We start from the raw sequence: 13,383 nt of genomic DNA, 5'->3' as shown, positions 1-13,383 counted from the left end.
TAAAATATGGACAACTGTCCAACCGATTTCTTGAACAGCCACATAGTAACCTGCTCCTGCAAAAGTGCTCTGCGACAGATAAAGAGGAAGAGCATTTGGATTTTTTGACAAAAGTGGCAAAAAGAGAATTTATACAGCTTTAGCAAAAGGATGATGAAAAACCTCCCACGGATTTCTCTTTTCCGGTTGCAGAGGAGTATACAGTGGAAACAGATTGCCAACTTTTTATTGCACATAAAAACAATTAAAAGGTTAATGTTAAGAAATAGAAACTAAGATCAGTGTAACAACAGTTTAATTCAGAGATACATACAGTGAATACTGGGAGTGAAACCAGTTACCCTTATCTTGAACAAAGCGCCCTTCTGGAGGAAAATACTTGTTTGTTTAGATTGAAAACAGACACCAGTCAATGAGCTGACCAGTGTCCCACTAAGCAACGGGCAGTGAAAGCTCAGATTCTCCAAACTGGTCTGAACTTTCCAAGTAGTGGGAGCAGTAAGTGCTTAGCATCTTTGCAAAACTGCCTCTCTCCAATTCAACACCCCACATCAGAGGCACTTGAGACACCTGTGTTCTTTAACTTATCTGCAGTCTAATCCTCCCCACCCACACATACACATATAAAATGGAAATAACAATTTAAACCTATCTACATAAATACAGCTCTTTGAAATGCGCTAATGTGCGTTACTAGCTGAATCAGGAGAGCACTTGGGCACAGCACACACTTACGTCCAAGTTGCATGGGGAGAAGAGTTTTAAAGTTTGGGTACTATATCAGGCTGCATTGAGGGGATTATCACAAGCAGAGAGGAGAGGAAATTGAGGTTAAGAATGGTCCAGGAGGCAAAAGGGAAAGGGCATGGAAAAGAAGTCAAGAAAAAGAAAGCTCCAAGAAGTAGATGGTTCACAGTTACTTTAGGCAGCAGTTTAAGCTTCTCGGTTTTGAAAAAGGAAATAACACCTACTTATCACCAAGAGGTGCGTTGGTAATTCATGTTGAAAAGTGCTCAGAGATTCTTTGAAGAAAGGTACTTTTGGAAATGTAAAGTGTCGTCTTTGAAGCATTTGTTATTATGCCACAGTGTGATTGTGGACTTAAAAACTGCTACTAAAAAGTGATGTAGAAGGAAAGCAGCAACCCATCCAATCATGAATACTTGGCCAAGCCCAGTATTTCTACCCGTGATACCATCAATAGACAAATGCTGGTGGGAAGAATGGGTAAGAAAAAAATCAAGCGTGTATTTTACTAGGTCTTTCACCTGGAAAAGCTAGTTTGCTAAGTGTACAGCTCCAGGTGGCATAATCGGTTTAAAAATTTATGTTCATTCTTATTTTGTTTCCCCCTGGGAAACTGCAACCAAGCTGCCAGAGTGATGAAACCAACACCAAGGAAGTCAGCAAAAGAAAGTGATAGACTTCCATGTTCTCGCAGTTCATGACAGTTATGCTCAATTAGCCCTGTACCTTTACTTCAGGATCAGAAGGGGTTTACCTTGAAACGTTTCTCTGTCCGCTTACTGTGTTACAGCATGTGTCTTCAAATCCTGAAGTCACATTATTTGCCCCCTTCCAGACCTGTGCCTTTAATATCAGTCCATAACTCAGTTCCTTGGGCGGCCAGCAATCAGTGCTTCACAGGAAGGAGTAGTATGGAGATGCACGCAAAGTCCTTCCATTTTGGTCCATCTCTGTGCCTCTCTGAGATATTCTGCTTAGGCTGACAGGATTTCTCAGTCTCTTTCCAGATTGTTAATGACTTGCAAAGCTGAGAGCATGGTTGTTGGCATTCCCTTTACTTCGTGTCTTCTGCCTGCAAGTGCTAAGGAAAGACAGAAAGATTTAAGATACATTCAGACCATAAGGACAAAGAGGTTTAGAAACTGAAGTCTGGACTTTTTACTTCTCTACTTTTAAGGTAGGAATTCTATCAAGAACTGGATTATCCTACCCCAGAGCCAGGCTGTTTTTCCCCAGTTTATTTACCTGTACCTGAAGAAGAGGTGGACATAGCACTGCCTTCATTGTATACCCTATGCTATATACGTTGCATTCCTGATGCATTTATGGAACCAAGCGCAGGCCAGCTCTGTGAATAAATCCTAGAGAAAGTCAGACCTGTTCTGCCAGTCAGAAACCCACTGCATTTAGCACAGCAGACTATTGGATATGTGTGTGGTGACACCCTTCCCTAAGGACACCCTTCAAGGAAGCGTATGGAAGGGAGTGCGTACTAGGAAGCCTTGTCGGCACAGCTGCTTGCCACTCAGCCTTGCTACCAGGAAGCCGGGATTAATTCACTGAGCAACATGTTTTTGTGCTTGTCCCAACAGTGCTGGTTTAGGTGCCTGTCCTAGTCTGTGTGTATCTCCCTTGACCAAAAAACCTCTGTGGAGAACTGTAGCTTGGTCATTTCCATTTCTCAAGACCAGTACTCAGCTCAAATCTGGAACTGTGCTCTTCAGCCTGTTTTGGAGGTGGAGAAGGAAACAAATTCCACTTTTCAAGTGTGACACTTTGCAGATATAAAGGATTTTTTTTCTCCTATAAAAGCAGCCCTTATAGCACCCACACAACAGCAACAAAGACATCTACTTACCTTTCCACATGATGAAATCCAACAACAAAATAATATTCACTCCTCTTACAAAATTTGGCAGCGCCCGTAGTGCCTCTTTCTCCTCCTTTTCTCATTTAATGCACATTGGCTAATAATCTCCAGGGCTGTATCAATACCTTCTTTTGTCTTGGCAGAACACTCCAGATAAGCATATGCCCCAATGCTGGCAGCTAAAGCTTTTCCTTCTGTAGTGCTAATTGGCTCATTGCCTGGAGAAGTTAGTTTCTTCTTAATACCTTCATCGCCCCTTAGTTCTGTCTTGGTAGCCACCAGAATAATAGGTACTGTGGGGCAGAACACTTTGATTTCTGGAATCCAAAAATCAAGGATGTTTTGCTGTGAGTCATGCCTGTCCACAGAGAAGCACATTAAAATAATGTCGGTGTCCTCATAGAACACTGAGCGGAGATTTCGGTAACTGACTTCATTCTTCCCTGCCACATCGAAGAGAATTAGTTTCATCTCTTTCCCATCTACTTCTGTGTCAGTGGTGTAAGCGTCAAACAGAGTTGGCTCGTAGGTCTTGGGAAGCTGCTCGTGACACAGAGCAAAGAGGAGGCATGTCTTACCACAGCAGTCATCTCCAACTACAGTTAGCTTTCTCCTAAGAGCAGCCATTCCTTGAAAACAAAGATGAAGTACAAAATGGATTATTCCCATGCTGGGCTTTTTTTTTTTTTTAGCTTTTGTGCAGGGTAGAAGGAGGAGAGGAGAAATTCCATTAGTTTGGAATTCTTCTCCTTAGCTCCTTTTTTCTCTCCATACTCTGTCTTACCTTTGTTCCCTATTTTTTTTTCCCCTTTTAATTTCTGTGGTATCGGAATCTTCTGAAATTGTGAGTACCTTGCTCTTGACTATTATTATAGATCAAAAAATGAAGGCATAAACCAAGTCTGGATGTAACCAAGACTCTTGCAGTGCCTTATATTTCTGTTTTATCATCTCAGACATTGTTTATGGTCAGTGTTCAGTCCATAACAGACTTCATTTTCTGGATTGAATGACTTAATTTTGTGAGTGAGATGGAGTATAAAACACTGTACTGAACAACTATGCAAATCGGCTTTACTGACTACATTTTTCCTGCCATGGTCTGCTAGTGGAATTCTACCAATGGCAATAGCTATCCTGTGTAAGTCCATGCTGCTTTTGCTCATAGATCCATTGCCATGTGGGAGTTAATAAAGTGTTTTCAGTCTTCATATATTCACAGTTAATTTATATGAGATAGAAGTTTGTTAGACTTACAGGATAGTGATTTCCAGTATCAACCTTCTTCTCTTTCTTGATGTTCAGTATTAGATTGGTTTCTTTTAAAACTGTTGCCACCTCAGCTTCCTTAGGTCACTGGTTCCCCTGCGGAGAGAACTTCCCACCACTCTTCAAAGACTATCATGATGACCACAGTATTTAAAGGAATAGGTCGATGTTTCTAAATATAGCCAACCAATCTACAAAGACAACATGATGACATCATTGTTTTTTAAAGAAGCCTACTTTACTGGCAATAAAGTGCAAGTTATGTAATTCATTAACAAATCACAGCATGTTTACTTTAGAAATTTCCTCATTCCTATTGCAAAAGACTCATCCTGAGTCTGCATTTCCGTATTGAGTGTGCCAAACTGCTTGTGGGGGGGGGGCTGACAGTACAAGAGTGTAAAACAGCGGTAGGCTTGCCAGACAGACCCTCAAGACACCCCTTTCCAGATTTGCTGAGGCATCGTAAAGAAATAAATTGCAGAATCAAAGAATGGATGAGGTGGGAAGGGGTCATCTAGTCCACCCTGCCCTGATCGGAGCAGGATCAACCCCAGCAGGCGGCTCAGGACTGTGTCCACTTGGGTTTTGAATATCTCCAAGGATGGAGACTCCACAGCCTCTCTGGGCAGCCTGTGCTAGAGTTTGATCATCCTCAAAGTAGTGAAATGAAGTCTATCAACTGGAGAGTCTGAAGAGAAAGAACTGTCCAGTGTTAAGTATACTATCTTGAACTCCTAGATGAAGACTGAATTCCCTGCTCTCTTGTTGGCATTGGGCAAGTCATTTCTACTCCCTTTGTCTCAGTTTTCCTGGTAGACAAAGACTGCAAGGTGCCTGCAACCACTAAAAACTGAGAATAAAGGGAACCAGAGGTAGATTAATTTGGTCTCTGCAGAAAGAAGCATTATTGGTGATGCAGTTACATAACTGCTGATTAGTATAGTTACGTGGTCAGCCCATTTATTTCATTCTGCTACAGAAGGGTTCTTCAACTAAGATGAGTGTTTTTAGATCTAAAAATTTTAGCCTAAGGATGAGGAACTTGTTTTTGTTTGATTTGAAGTCAGCTGGAGACCTGAGGCTGCTTTAGTTTTCTGTGGTGGTCTAATTTTGCTCTGCCAGGCCATATTTCCTGAGTCTTATTCAAGTACTAATCCGATAGTCTTGCTGTAGGAACCTGACAAAATTAAAGCCATCAGCTTCTGACTTGCCCCACTAACTCCCTAGAAGAGCAATGCCAGCGGGCCCCATAGAGCTCTTTAGGATCATGAAGGCATTTCTTGTTTGGGATGAGGCACTTTCACATGCACTGTACTTAGCCCAGACCTCTGTATGAAGATACACAGGTCTTTTTCACCTTCTCTTTTTGTGTCTTGGCATTCTGGTTTCTAGGTAGATCAGTCTGGCTTGTCTGCTGAGAATACTGATCGCAAGGGGATCTGAGAGTTAAATTCTGTTTTTCTTCAGGGACACTGGAAAGCAACGGACCTGCTGTGACACGCAACAAGTGGCCTGGTTCCTACATACGCCAGAAACTCTTAGCAGCTTAGAGAAACAGATACTTAGCATTTCTGCCTGTCCTCCCACATCTACTCAAAGCTTTTTCACACTAGCCTGTGAACTGCTCATATTTAGCTAGCTCTTGCTTTCCTTACTTCACTGAGAAGCTTTGCCTGCATGAGGACTGCAGGATGCTTGCTGCTAGCGTTACAGTACAAGTCAGCGTGCAGGACTCAGTATGCCATTACCGGCACATACGGCTCCCTCAGCACGTTATGCCACAGCAGGCAATGTACTTACTTGCCTACTTATTGACAAAAAGAAGAAAGATTACCTTCCCCACTGAGTTTTCACGCTTTTGGTACAGATTTATGCTTGAACACAAATTCTCTGAGTTAGAGACATGCCCTTTAGAAAATCTGTTTAGCAAAAAGAGCAGGGGGGGAATATAATCTGGAAACAATCTCTAGTAATTGACTAGAATTGTCTTCTCAGCAACAAAAAATGCCAATTGGATTAAATCAAGTAAAAAACAAAAGGCTGAGTTTTAATCTCAAAACCACCAGTACAAGCAATGAAAGCAAAGAAGTGGTGTCTTCTTTCTCCTACTTCATACTTTCTTCATCAATCACACAGATGTAAGTGGTGCAGCAGAACTAATGCTCTGCTTAGAGAGTGCACATTTAGGGATTACTGGAAGTGAAGTTTCAGCTTCATGCAAATTTGATCAGAAAATATAAAAGTTCCAATATAAAGTTCAAATTCAGCCCTAAAATACGTGAGCTGGCTACACTCCCTGGTGTCGTCCAGACCACAACCATGCTTCAATACAGAATCGGTCCTGTACAAAATGCCCTAAGGAGAAGAAAAAGCTGAGATATCCCAGAGCCTCTTTTCACTGTTTTCCTTCCAGGTTTCCCACCTGTGCTCTCAGGCACCATCCCAAGAAGGAAGCACTTCCACAGATTATTGTCCACTGTGCTCGTTTACAGTACCGCTGCCATGCCTCTTTCCGCTGCACTCACAGCACCGCCACGCTGGTCAGATTCCCGTTTTCCCTGATGCCTCGATCCAAGCAGGAAGAGAAAAGGATTCCTATGTACAACTCTATCCCTGATTTCCACTGTTCTTGAAACTGGCTCACTTTATGCTTTCATGCACGGGCTGAAGAAAGAATGCTCCAGAGAAGAGAAGCAAATATATATAACTGGAAAGATAACATAAATTAAGGGCCTCCTCACTTCCACTTAGCTCAGGGAAGGTACTATATAGTGCACTGGTATTTATGAGCTAACCCACTGCAGCAGAGAGGTGGCATGTAGCAAATTTACATTACGTATGAAACCCAGGCCGTGATCAAGTCCCAGGTACTACACATTTAAGTATAAATGTGTGATAACCACAGTGACATAGATGTTCCTGATTGATAGAGTCCACTGCTGGAGTATACCCTAGGACAGTGAAATGAGTGCAATCTCAGCCTGAGTCACAGGGCTGGGTCTCCCGATACAAAGCCTCTGAAAAAAACATATAAAGCATTTGAAACCCTAGGTCAAGGAATTACATAGACTTTGCTGCAGTCTTTCTTGCAAAGTGCGAGATGAAACATCAGGCCCTTTGCCTTTAGCGTAACTGTGTGGAAGATGACAGATGCAAGACTTCACTAGAAAATTAAGCAGTTATGGCTCAGACCATAACTGCGTGCTGGAACTATATCTGCACTGTTCAAGTACAAGAAGAGTCCCTGCTATGGGTTTGACTTGGGTTAGTTGGACCTTTGTAGAGTATTTCCTTAGCACAGTTTGGAAGCTGGGACCAGTAGACAGCTGGGATGAGGCCACCCCGCTTTGAAGTCTGAAAAAAGAGTATGAACGTGGGCCGCTTTGCTTTCTCTACACCGAGGTGCACGGATAATTGCTAGCAGCACTCTGGGTGAACAAGAGCCGTGTGCTTTGAGATGAGTACGCGGGCTATTTCCCTGCCTTTCATGGCACGGCACCGGTGACACGAGCTCACATGCCTGATTCCTTTTTCTATTTAACGAACCGTCTTGCTCATGAAAAGACAAACCCAAGTATGCAGGCACGATTCTCCGTGCCCCCCCAAAGCCGAATAAAGACGGACTCCGCGCCGAAGCAGCACCCCCGACGATCGATCCGTAAGGCGCTCGCAGCTTCCCCCGCTGCCACCCCCGGGGTGGAGCGCTCCCGCCTGGGAGCCGCGCGGGCGCGGGGTCCCCGCCGGCGGGCCGGCCGCGAGGTGGCAGTGGGCTCCAGCCCAAACCCCGCCGGCCGCCCGCGGCACCGCGGGAGCGCTCGCGGGGCGTGGAGCGGCGCGGTGGCGTGGGGCGAGTTACTTTCTACGGCAGATTGACTCCGCCTGCCGAGCGGAACGGCTCCACGGAGTTGCGATTCTATCTGTAGAGAAAAATAGCTGCACGCTGCCGACGCTCCACCGCCGCAAGGACGCGCCACACCGGCAGCTTGCTTTCGTTTCGTGGAGAATTTAAAACCGTGAGCCGTCGGAGGTAAAGGGATACCGCCAATTTAGCCTGCTAAAGGGCCACGGGTACTGTGGAACACCGGTGCCTATGACTACACTTTATTTCTGGGGTTTTTCAAACACCAGTTTGAATTTATTATGTTCGCTTCACGAAAAATACACCGTACAAACTACGTGAGATCAAAGTACAAATCCATCCATCGCCATCCGGGGACATGCTCTTCTGACAGGGAGAAATGGGAATTGCAAAAATCTCACAGAAGGTTAATTATATTTCAGTGTCTAGGATTAAGTGAACCATTTTGCCCTATTGACACACGCTTCTGTAACAGTCTGCTGCAAGTAACCCGTCAGGCAATTTGATGTACTCACTGACGCACTTGGTCTTCAAGTGGGTATTTTAAAATACAAGTTTTAATAACAACCATATTGTCCAAATCACTCATTTTTGTTCTATTCACTAACGCCAGTGCTGGCTAGCAAGAGAGGACACTTTGGATCCAATCCTGAGAGGCAGGAGCCACAGGACATCGTTTAGGAGAAAATGCTTGCAGGGAAAAGGCTCGAGACAACACCCAGTTAGACAGCGATAGCTGCAACAGGGACGTAGGGAATCGCTACCATTAATTTCACAGTGTGAGACTTTACGATGCACAGCTTTATTAACGCAGCCAGCGTGAGCCATCTGTTTATATTAAGGTACTTACACCCTACCCTCCAAGCAATCTGAAACTCCAGCCTTTTGCGCTCCTTTATTTCCACGTTCATTTTTTCATTCCCGTGACTTTCGATATCTCCGTAAATTGAGACCAAAGGGGCATTTCGGTTCAAGTCTTCTACTTCTCCCGGTTTGTAATTCCTCTGTTCCCTTTTGCCCGAGAGCTGGCAGGAGAGAGACTCAAAACATGATGAATTTTTTCCTTTAAGGAAGGGAAGTGCTGGAGTCCTGCGTTTTTCCAGTAACACCCAGCCAACGCTTTTGTTTTATTTAACCGCCTGCAGTCATCTCGGCTCCCCTTTCCTCGGGCTTTAAGGACCGCATGTGGGACGCGCCGACTTCCCCTCTCCCCGCGTTTCTCGGTTGCTCGCCCAGCCTCTGAGGACCAGTCACCCCGAGCGGCGGGGCTGCTGCCGGGGCCACCACGGCGGGGACCGCGCCGGACCCGCCCTGCCCTGCCGCAAAGCCGACACCCCTCCCCGGGGCCGGCACGGCGGCACAAACCGGCACGGGGGGTCCTCGCCTCGGCCCCCCCGCCCGGCTCCATACACCCCCAACCACCGGCCCGGCCCGGCCCGGCCCGGCCCGGCCCCGCCACCGCCACCGCGGGCCGGCCGGCGCTCGCTCCCCGCTCCCCGCCCCCCCCGCGCCTCTCGGCGCCCCGCCTCCCGCCCGCAGCCCCCCGCCAATCGCGGCGCTCTCCGCCGGGGATGACCTCACTCCCTGCCTTCCCATTGGGCGGCTATATTAAGAAAGTCGCGAGCGCCTTTAAATAGCGGCGCCGGGCCGCAGCTTGCGGCAGTGGCAGCGCGGAGCGGCGCGGACGGTACGTGGCGGACCGGAGCGGGCCGGACGGGAGCGGCCAGCGGCGCTTCCCCCGCGAAGGGCTGAGCCCGGCGGCGCCGCCGGTCGCCTGCGGCCGCAGCGCTCCCCTGAGGCAGGGGAAGGAGGCACGGTGCCGGTGCGGGGAGAGAGGAGGGCGCGCCCGCCTGCCTGCGCGGGCCCGGCTCGCCACGGTGCCCTGTGAGAAGCGAGAGGAAGGGGGAGGCGGCGGCCGCGGGGAGGAAGGCGCTGCCATCGTCCTGCTGCACGGCAAGGCCAGCTTGGCGAGCTTGGCCATGGCCGCCATCCGCAAGAAGCTGGTGGTGGTGGGGGACGGTGCCTGCGGTAAGACTTGCCTCCTCATCGTCTTCAGCAAGGATGAGTTCCCCGAGGTCTACGTGCCCACCGTCTTCGAGAACTACGTGGCCGACATCGAGGTGGATGGCAAGCAGGTGGAGCTGGCCCTGTGGGACACGGCTGGCCAGGAGGACTACGACCGCCTGCGGCCCCTTTCCTACCCAGACACCGACGTGATCCTCATGTGCTTCTCTGTGGACAGCCCGGACTCGCTGGAGAACATCCCGGAGAAGTGGGTGCCCGAAGTCAAGCACTTCTGCCCCAACGTCCCCATCATCCTGGTGGCCAACAAGAAAGACCTGCGCAACGACGAGCACGTGCGCAACGAGCTGGCCCGCATGAAGCAGGAGCCGGTGCGCACCGAGGATGGCCGTGCCATGGCCATTCGCATCCAGGCCTACGACTACCTGGAGTGCTCGGCCAAGACCAAGGAAGGCGTCCGGGAGGTCTTCGAGACCGCCACCCGGGCAGCCTTGCAGAAGCGCTACGGCACCCAGAACGGCTGCATCAACTGCTGCAAAGTCCTATAGGGTGCGGCTGGAGCGCGGCGCCGGGCACGGCGCCCGGGTCACCTGTTGGCAGGCGGAGAGGAGCTGGGTCATGCACGCACGCGGCATCTGCCCGTCCCCTCCGCTGGGGGCTGGCAACGAATCGGGGTGGGGGCTAAGGGGGGGGGAGCGTGCTCCCTTAGCCTTGGCCGAAAAGGGTTGCGCTGGCTCAGCCGTGGGGACAGAGGGAGGGGGGGGATTGCATGCCCTGAGTCTTGGGAATAAAGCGGGGAGAAGCCTTCTCCTCCCGCCGGCCCCTGCAAGTTAATCGCAGACTCTCAACAACAAAAAGCTGCTGAGACTGGACTGAGCAAACATGGCACCCGGCTCTTCCCCTTTGCCCGCCACCTGCTGCTCCCAGCCAGCCTCCTCTCTTTTGCAAGAGGAGAGCGGTGGAGCTGAGGTGCTCCAAGGGACTTCTGCCTCCTGCCTGCATGTGCCTCCCCCCCCAGGCAGGCTGGGGAAGGGGGCTGCATCTCCTGGGCTGCCTGCAGCATCCTCGCCTCTCCTGCGGATGTTTCGGCCTGAGCCTGACCCGCTGTGGAAGTTAGCGCCCTGACGACCGAGACTGGGAGGGGAGGGTAATCCCAAGCGAAGCCTGTATATATCTTACCTTTTCTGTCTTGTGCAAACTGGGGTAGTGCAGGGGGTGCTTATTTAAAGTGAGGTGGGGAGGGGATGCCCAGCTGGGACTTGTGTTGTGCAAAGGAACTTGCCCTGAGTGACTGATGCCTGCTGGTAATGCAAGCCTTGAACTGACTCCAGCTGCAGAAGTCACCGGGCTGGAAAGCGAAGCTGAACTGCTCTGTCCCCCTTGCTGGACATCCTCCTCCTGACAGTCGAGGCAGGATGAGCAAGGGGGAAGAGGATGATATTGCCATATTATGATCTTGGTGCCTGCTCCTTCCTTTAATGTTGTCTTCTGCAAGTATGTTGATTTGGGCTTATTTAAAAGTTTATTTTCAAAAGAAATTACTTTGCACAACTTGGTGGATTTTTGGGGTTTTTTTGAATTAAACACTCAATGCACTTGTCATCTGCATACAACACTGTAGCATTGGAAACATTCTTACTCGGTAACCTCATCTGGGTCTTGTTTTAAATTGATTTCGACACAAGACAAAATAAAACCACTGTATCTTTTTGCCTTGGAAAAAATGGGTGAAAGCACTGTTCTTTATGCAGTGAGTACATCAGACTTCAGTACTAAAGGGCAGTTTAAAGAATCTAGGTTTATTTAAAACTTATTTTCACAGGGTAGCCAACCCAGGTGAAAATAATCTTGTGTTTCTCTGGTTCAGAGAACAGATGTATCCATTTATGTTTGTTTACTTTTCTCCCTCTTCCCTCAACAGTGGTACTGAGACTGTTTTTGTTTTTAATAAACTGACATGGCAAAAACTGAGATGTATATGATGTTTACATAAAATTAGGAACTGTGTATGCAGTTTTTTTATGTAAAGTATTAAAAGATTCTATGCTGACACTTGAGAGACGTGTTGTGATTTACGGAGGCTGTCCTCAGCTTGCAACAGTACACCTGGATGGTGTTGAACTAGACCAGAGTTTGCCCCCTGCCTGCAAATGCTTCTAGCTGTATTTTCTCTGCTGGCAGAAATACCTGTCTGGCAGCTTTCAGAGGATGGTGGTTTTATTGTCCTTTGGGGGAGCTGCTTCCTTAATTTTTCTATACAGGTGGCATGTGGAAGTGTACTCAAAATTCAAGGTGGTGACTAATCCATCCTTGTTGCTGCTGAGAACAAGCAGCCTCTGTGCCTGGTACGTGGTGAGCTTGGGCTCAGGCTCCCGGTGCTCTTTCACCCTTCGCCCTTGCTGGCTGTCGGTGGCTGGGGCGAGGTTTGGGCTTGTGTAGCAACAAAACAGGCAGAAAACTGGAAAGTAGCAGAGGCAACAGGGCTTATTTTTCTAGTGAAATACTTAGATAAAAGCAGTTTTTATTAGTGACCTCCCCTTTGCTTGGAGTAAGTGCCCCTGTTTGCTGCAGCAGGACGTGTGGACGGGCTTTGCTCAGTGTTGAGTCAGAAACAGGAGGCTATGCTTGTGCTGCAGCAGTCTCCTAAGCTGCCTAGCTGATTTCCTAACTGCTGGCCTCCTTAATTCCCACAGCAATGTAAAAAGTCTAGGCTTTTCCATGTCGGGGATCCCCAGCAGGACATCATGCCTGCCTCTTCCCTCGCCCTCTCTGCGCCTCGAGGTGTGCTCCCTGCCGTAGCTCGGCTGCCCGGGCAGGTGCAGGCAGGAGCGTGAGGCCCTGCGGGCGCTGCCTGCAGCAGCGGCTCCTGGCAGAAGAGTGGTGCAAAATGCGTTACGTGATTTTTGCTGAACAATAAGGCCTATGCCCAAAGTGCTGATTTCTGCCCCCCCCCTTTTTTTTTTCCTGAAAAACTCCTTTAGGTACCTATAAGGGAAATCTCAGGACAGTTGTATATTTTTGTAAATCCTCTCGACTCCTTTTGCCGAGGCGTGAGAAAGGAGTCGAGCCTTTTGTTTTTCTAGCCTGTGAATATCTCCTAGGCTGTACTGGATTGTTCAGAGATGTTAACAAATACCAAGGCAAGCAAAACATATTTAGTGGCTTTCACTTGTTTGTTCACAGAAGGCTCTGCCAGCAGCCAACTGAAAGCAATGGGGCTTTTTTGACAGACTAACGTAGAAATGCTGGGCTCCTTATTCAGCAACTGGAAAGTCAGTCAGAAACAGTGTGGAAATACCTGGGTTTACATTTTGAAGACTTCAAACGCTGGAGTACACACTTAGTCCATGCTGTGAGTTTATTGCACTGTTTCCTATGATCCTTAATGAAAGACAGCGGCATTTTTACTTAGACAATTTGTCCAGGATTTCTTAAAAGCTACCTAAGTCCTAGGTTTTGGGTGTCCATCTCCAAGCATTTCAATTCTCCTGATATTCAAAGGGTGAGTCTCTTATCTTCAGTTTGAGAACCCTAAATTCACTTTTTGGTCCTAAGACATCCTTTGAAAAAAAATCTCAGTTTTGGATGTTTAAAGGGCCACGGCCATAGACCT

General features: G+C 48.1%; 2 protein-coding genes across 2 annotated transcripts; one reads left to right on the top strand and one right to left on the bottom strand.

Moving 5' to 3' along the window:
• Positions 1-278: 278 nt before the first annotated feature.
• On the bottom strand, positions 279-4,010 carry LOC128152163 (ras-like GTP-binding protein RHO). Its single transcript, XM_052810238.1, has 3 exons — positions 3,875-4,010; positions 2,606-3,246; positions 279-1,828 (listed from the first exon to the last, which is right to left on the bottom strand). Exon 2 carries the CDS (start codon positions 3,242-3,244, stop codon positions 2,651-2,653), a length of 594 nt encoding a protein of 197 aa, XP_052666198.1. The 5' UTR covers positions 3,245-3,246; positions 3,875-4,010; the 3' UTR covers positions 279-1,828; positions 2,606-2,650.
• A 5,480-nt stretch (positions 4,011-9,490) lies between these two features.
• On the top strand, positions 9,491-11,820 carry RHOB (ras homolog family member B). The gene has a single exon (XM_052810046.1). It carries the CDS (start codon positions 9,728-9,730, stop codon positions 10,316-10,318), a length of 591 nt encoding a protein of 196 aa, XP_052666006.1. The 5' UTR covers positions 9,491-9,727; the 3' UTR covers positions 10,319-11,820.
• Positions 11,821-13,383: the final 1,563 nt, after the last annotated feature.

Source organism: Harpia harpyja, chromosome 15 (assembly GCF_026419915.1).
Source record: "Harpia harpyja isolate bHarHar1 chromosome 15, bHarHar1 primary haplotype, whole genome shotgun sequence".
In the NCBI taxonomy this organism is placed as follows: domain Eukaryota; kingdom Metazoa; phylum Chordata; class Aves; order Accipitriformes; family Accipitridae; genus Harpia; species Harpia harpyja.
Note: the sequence above shows the minus strand (reverse complement) of the source record. Positions and strands in the feature narration are given on the sequence as shown.

Excerpts from the sequence above, each read along its gene's own strand:
- LOC128152163 (XM_052810238.1), bottom strand. The coding sequence starts at position 3,244 with ATGGCTGCTCTTAGGAGAAAGCTAACTGTAGTTGGAGATGACTGCTGT.
- RHOB (XM_052810046.1), top strand. The coding sequence starts at position 9,728 with ATGGCCGCCATCCGCAAGAAGCTGGTGGTGGTGGGGGACGGTGCCTGC.